General features: G+C 43.3%; 1 protein-coding gene across 1 annotated transcript in view; it reads left to right on the plus strand.

The window, feature by feature from the left end:
- Positions 1-290: 290 nt before the first annotated feature.
- Positions 291-6,554, plus strand: part of LOC125507017 (CCR4-NOT transcription complex subunit 10-like) — a 14,599-nt gene continuing 8,335 nt past the window's right edge. The window contains exons 1-6 of the mRNA XM_048671718.1: positions 291-680; positions 1,868-1,954; positions 3,434-3,610; positions 4,200-4,286; positions 4,358-4,429; positions 5,157-6,548. Of these exons, the coding sequence (XP_048527675.1) occupies positions 495-680; positions 1,868-1,954; positions 3,434-3,610; positions 4,200-4,286; positions 4,358-4,429; positions 5,157-6,548 (2,001 nt within the window). The 5' untranslated portion in view covers positions 291-494. The remainder of the gene's footprint in view (positions 681-1,867; positions 1,955-3,433; positions 3,611-4,199; positions 4,287-4,357; positions 4,430-5,156; positions 6,549-6,554) is intronic.

Raw genomic sequence — 6,554 nt, forward strand, 5'->3', positions numbered from 1 at the left:
ATAGGGAGGAGGCAGGCGGCAGGGGAGTCGGGGGCTTTTCTATTTTAGAATGAGGGCTTCCAACCATCCATGCTTGACTTTTTATATGCCACGACAATGTGCAGAGAGTGGTAGAAAAAAATTGCATTTGAGATTGAAAAGATTAATTTGGCGGACCAACAAACCAGGGTGAATCACTGTTATAAAAAAAAACCCAACATGAATCAGGTAGGCGGCCCCTCTCGAAATGGCAGTATCGTGAAAACAAACAAATCAGGAGAGGAAAGCAACTCCCTCTTCTCTCTCTATCCATCGCCTTCGTCGATTTCGGCCCCCTCCCCCCTCCCCCTCCCTCGCTCTGGCGTCTCCCATCGCCATCGCGTCCAAACCCTAGCCCTCCCCAACTCCAAACCCTACCGCCAGTGGTCCAATTCGCTGCGTCGGCTCGTGAATCGGGCGTCCGCTTGTCGCACCCGCGCTCCCGATTCAGCCGCCGTTCGTGCAAGATCTGGCGGATGGAGCCCGCGGCGCCGAAGGAGGCGCCGCCGCCCCAGCCACAGCCCGGGGTGGAGGAGGACGGGACGCTCTCCGCGACGGCAGCTATGGCAAGGGACGCCGCCGTGCTGTTCCAGAGCCGCCGGTACGCCGAGTGCGCCGATGTGCTCGCGCAGCTCCTGCTCAAGAAGGAGGGTGACCCCAAGGTGGGCGATTGGATCTCTGCTTTTGCTTCCCTATATACGTCTAAAAGCGAGGAGAGTTAGGATGCTCTGTGATTGCTTTACATATTCATTAACTGAATATACATAGCAAATCCTGTATCTCGCCGGGTTCGTGGCGGCATGTTTTGCTCAGCGAAGGCTGTTTTTTAGTATTGCTTGCTTGATGTTTCTGTCACCACTCACTGTGCTTATATGCTTGCTCAGTGTATGTTGCACATGAATTGTGCGGTGTGCTTGTTGTAGCTGTCCGCATGGTTCTCCCATCCTCTCTCGGTGGGTGGCGGCGAGCCTGCATATGTTTGTAAGCGGTTGGGTGCATCTTGGTTGTGTGATTGTGTGCTGCTTATACCTGATGCCTGTCTATACACTGCTATCGTGTATGTGATCGTCACATGGCTCACGAGCATCTTAATGTGTTGGTGTTGGATTGGTATCCATTTGTATTTTGTGTTGATAGCATCTTAATGTGTTGGTGTTGGATTGGTATCCATTTGTATTTTGTGTGTATCAACGGTTATGTGGACGTGGGTGTTAGGTGGTGCATGTGAATACCAACAGGGCTTGCTACTGGGCGTGGGAGTGCTTCTCATTTCCCTGATTTTAGTTAGTAATGTTGTAGCACATTTCTTGAAGTATAGACAATGGTTTGTTTAAACTGTTCTGTTTATTTAAATTTGTAGTTCTATATGTATTCCTTGTAGTATGTGAATGGGCCTTACTTGGCGTACATTGGCTGGATACAATGGAACTGTCAACATTAATTCACTGACCAATGTATCTACAACAGTATTCAGGATATGACTATATGAGCAGCAAGTGAATAATCAGTAATGTTTAGACTTCAGACCTAGACATCCGCAGAACAGTGAGCAACAATGCGACTACACATTTTCTGAATCCAATACATGAACCATCCAAACTCATCCGCCATTGTTCACACAGGCACTGCTGCACTGTATCTCTGTTTGCTAATGCCTTTTAATCTGGCTGTTACCCGGCCTTTAAGCTGATTATAGCTGATTAACCCATGACCTGTGAGGGTAAGTAGTAGGAGTATACGTCCTAGCCAATACATTTTTCTGTAGTGATTATATTGTCTCCCAAGGAAGAAATGATAGGTTGTCATGTTTTTTTGTGTTGCATCTGATGTCACAATGTTCAATTTTCAGGTCCTTCATAATATGGCTATCGCAGAATCGTTTGTGGATGGTTGTCCTGATCCAAAAAAGTTGCTTGAGATTCTTGGCAATGTTAAGGTTAGTGAATCTCCATACTGATTTGCCGTTCAGACCTGGTAGTAGAAACACATCTAGACTCCGTTAGGAATAGAAATGCTTTAGTGGCTCCTGGTATTCTGATACATGTGATTTGTTTTCATTTTCCATGTGTAGACTCAGTCAGGAATAGAAATCATCAACCTTTGAATAGTTTCATCAAGTGGCAGAAAGGCAGTCACATTAGTGATTTTTTTTCTTGTCATGTGTGATTAGCGACTTCTATTGTTCATATTTTCATTTTGTTCTACATCTTTACCTTTTTTTTTCTGCTTGTACACTGCCTTGGGATATCACTCAATCTTTGTCACCAGAGATTAACATTTCTTTGTACTGAAGAGTTTTAGGTGTCATGTGCATTGGTTCACAAAACAACAGTGATGCATAGATGCAAACATATGTGCTTCTGTCTAGTATAGGTACAACTGTACACAATAAACATCCCTCTGTATTCATATTCACGGATGCTTTTGTTGCATAATTTGTACCAAGTGAATGTGTGTATTCTAAACGTCCATGATTTATGGTTTAAGTTTTTTGTGCGCTGCAATCAAGACCCCAGGTTCCTACTCCTGGTCATAGTGGCCTGGTTCGCGGGTTGAAGGTCCGTCCCGTGTCCCGGGGTCGATCAACCCAGATTGAGGGTCAGGAACGATGTAGGGTCGAGCTGGGTCGGTGCACGGATCGCGACCCCAGTCCATGAATGTTGAATCCAAACAGTATGCAAGATTGTAAGAAGTTCATGTGGCTTACCGGGCAATCCGCCGCACCGCCCGCCACTCCACCGGAGTCCGCCCATCCGTGGTCCAGCCGAACAGCACGCTCTAGGCCTCTTAGTGCTAGCCTTGACACGCCGCCGATGCCCCACTCCTCTGCACCGGTTCGTGCAAGCCCTCTGTCCATGTCTTTCCCTCCAAACTGGGCCTGCAGCCCATTTTTTCTTTCCTCCCCGACGGGCTAGATGCAGTCTACACATCTAACTGGGCTATACCAGCCCATGGTCTTGAACTCTGGATTGAGACTTGATTTAGCGCTACTGAACGTATTGAACTTCTCGTGAGAAGCCGGAGTCGGGATGGAGGAGTAGGAGTTAAGTATTTAGGGGAGTTGGAGGACTTTCGAACAGGCCCTCAGTTATTGAGTTGTGTGCTTCTTGTCATTCAAATGCCACATGTAACTGACTATATTTGACTGTTTGCATGTCAATACATGCGCTAAAATGCTGTGGTGACTACTCTCTAACTGTTTGTTTCGATCACTTGGTGTGGAATGATGTTTAGACTTCTTTTTTTGAGAGACATCTTATTATATGTTGAAACACATATTCATGCTTAATCATTAACAAACGCTAATGTTCTCTGTTGTCCGTTTGAACCCAACTGCAAATTTGGAGTTGCTGTGTCATTTCATTGTACTATATTACTGCTTTCGTTCTAATGTTGTACTAATACATGCATTCAGATAAGAAGCGATGAACTTGCCTGTGCATCTAGAGAACAAGCTGATTCTGCCAATGGGGTAGGGAACAATACTTCTTCTGAACCAAGAGGCAGTGGCATTGCACCGTTGATTTCTGCTGCACATAATGCAACAGCCTATGGAGATGAGTTTGACACAACCATAATAACATTCAACACTGTACGATCTCTTGTTTCAGTTAATGTAATTGTTTGATTATTAGGATATCTTATCTGCGGCTTTCATTTATCCTCTATCCTCTATTCATAAATAGTTGCAACCCACTACCTATTTTTCCTCTCCAAGCATCCATGCCACATCATCAAGTCATGCATGTGGTCGTAAGTTACTTTTTTGTACTAATCTGTCCATCAATCATGCCACCTCGGCATAAGTTGAATTTTGGCATTAATTTGTGTGGTCATAGACTGTATATGTGTTGGACAGTTGAAGCAAATTTATTTAGTTCATGATTCGCATCATCCAAAAGTTTCTGTTATTCAACATTTGTTCACATGCTTCATATGTTTCTATTGTTTCAAAATATAAACCGAGAGCACTCTTACATTTGCTTTTGCATTAGTTTTAGTTGTGTTTAGCACCTATTTATGCATTTGTTTTAACAAGGTTCCCGCGACAACGCGCGGGCTGCGGGGTATCATCTAGTTAGTAATGTTTTTGCCAATTCAAGCTTTATGCATACTCCTTGATGTAAGCTTTAGCTGAAGACATGCTGATGAATATGATAATGAACTTGTTAAATTTGCAGGCTCTTATCCTTTATCATCTTCATGATTATGAATCTGCACTGTCTGTTTTGGAGCCATTGTACCGAAATATTGAACCTATTGATGAGGTATTTCTCGTTATTTCTTAGCTTATAAGCTAAATGTTTTTACTTTCCCTAATCATTCTTCGCTGCTGCAGACAACTGCTCTTCATGTATGTTTTCTGTTATTGGATATTACATTAGCTTTGCAAGATGCATCAAAAGCCGCGGTAAGTTTTTCCCCCTTCACCACAGTACAACCTTCAGTTGACATCTACGGCTGGCTCCATTGAACTAGTAATTTCTTTCCAACTATTCTTTGTAGCCTGTGATATTTTGTCAAAGGATGTCCCTTAAAATGTTTCACTAGTCGTAGCTTCTCCTTATGACACAGCAAATTGGCGTGACAGTAAACTAATGACGTTGGATTTAACATAGCAAAATAACATGCCAATTTATTATTCCCTCCGATCCAAAATAAGTAACCTTAGTTCAAAGCTGCGACACTTATTTTGGATTGGACGGAGTACTATTTTTAACGTGATATGATCAATGGCTCAATACTGTCTACTCTACTTTGTCCCTATATACTTCACTGTGCCAGTATATCCTGCTATAACATGCATTTTTGATATACACAAAACGTGCACTGACACTGCCAGTATGACAATACTTTATTACGGGATTGTTGCTGGTAAATGAAAAACTAAAGAGGGGAGAGAATCAGAGACCTAGGGTGGCTGATCATTGAGTTCCTTTTGTCTGTTAGATTTTATTGGGAATAATTGAGATTATATTCTCCCTTTGATTGCACTAGAATTCTTGAGCTCAGTACTATCAGATTAATTTGTGATTTTAACTTGTATGACAAGCAATAGCATTTGTTAGCATTTCCTTTCCAAGTCGCAACATAGCTTTTGTCTAGATGGAACTTTGTTCATCTCTCTGTTTTTGCAGGATGTCATTCAGTACTTGGAAAGATCATTTGGAGTAGCTAATACAGGGAACCAGAATGAAATTGCTAGCACAGTTCAGCAGCAACCTGCTCAACTGAAACCTGCAAAAAGTAACACGCCTCCAGATTCTGATTCAAATACTTGTCCTGGTGGATCTGAGATTCTTTCAGTTGGAAGTTTTTCGGATGATACACTGGAGTTTGAATCTTTTTACTCTACTCTGGATGGTGGAAATCACTTGGGCAGGCCTATCTTAAATGAGTTCTCGAGGGCATCAGCTGATCTTGCTGCCACAGCTGCTGATTTGAAAGTTAGACTACAAATTTACAAGGTCCGGCTTCTACTTCTCACAAGGAACCTGAAGGTTGCCAAGCGAGAACTCAAAGTTCTAATGAACATGGCTCGTGGTAGGGATTCATCTACAGAGCTTCTCTTGAAATCTCAGCTAGAGTATGCCCGAGGAAATTATCGGAAGGCTGTGAAGCTTTTGAGCACCCCCAATAATCGGACTGAACCAGTAATGCTAACCATGTTCTACAACAATCTTGGTTGTATACTCCATCAGCAGAGATCCAACCATACATCAGTATTGTGCTTCAGCAAAGCACTGAAATACAGCTTATCTCTTCGCTCAGAGAAACCATTGAAGCTGTCTGCACTATCACAAGACAAATCTTGTCTGATATCATACAACTGTGGGATCCAACATTTGATGTGTGGTAAACCACTGTTAGCAGCTCGTTGTTTTCGTGAGGCCATGCCGCTCTTGTACCATCGCCCCCTCTTTTGGCTCCGTTTTGCTGAGTGTAGCCTGCTAGCTCTAGAAATGGGCTTCCTCACTGCAAGCGGTGCTACTTCATGCAAAGATGAGATTGAAATTTATGTTGTGGGGTCAGGGAAATGGCGCCATTTAGTTATCAGTCCGGTGAACTCAGGAAGTCATTTATCAGATTTTGGGAGTTCAGGTGAACATGGAAATTTGATATCACTCAGATTTGCTAGACAGTGTCTACTCAACGCCCAACTATTAATGGATGCTTCTGAGCAGAAAAAAATGGCGATTTCAGATACAGAGGAGTGCAACCAAGGGTCACAATGCCAGAAAAGTTCAGGCCAGAGCACAATGAGTGTGGAATCCAAAGTCCACTCTGGTCCAACAACTAATGCAAATGGAGAACAAAAGGGGGCCGCGAGCTTGAATGCCACTTTGCAGAGCTCTCTTGCTATGTATGATGACATCATTAGAAAAGAGAACCTGAAAATTCGACAAGCCATCCTGGGGGACCTGGCGTTCGTCGAATTGTGTCTTGAGAATCCCTTGAAAGCTTTGTCTATTGCCAACTCACTGTTGCAGGTTCCAGACTGCTCCAGGATGTACTTATTCCTTGGCCATGTATAT

The sequence above is a fragment of the Triticum urartu genome, chromosome 5, assembly GCF_003073215.2.
Source record: "Triticum urartu cultivar G1812 chromosome 5, Tu2.1, whole genome shotgun sequence".
Lineage (NCBI taxonomy): Eukaryota > Viridiplantae > Streptophyta > Magnoliopsida > Poales > Poaceae > Triticum > Triticum urartu.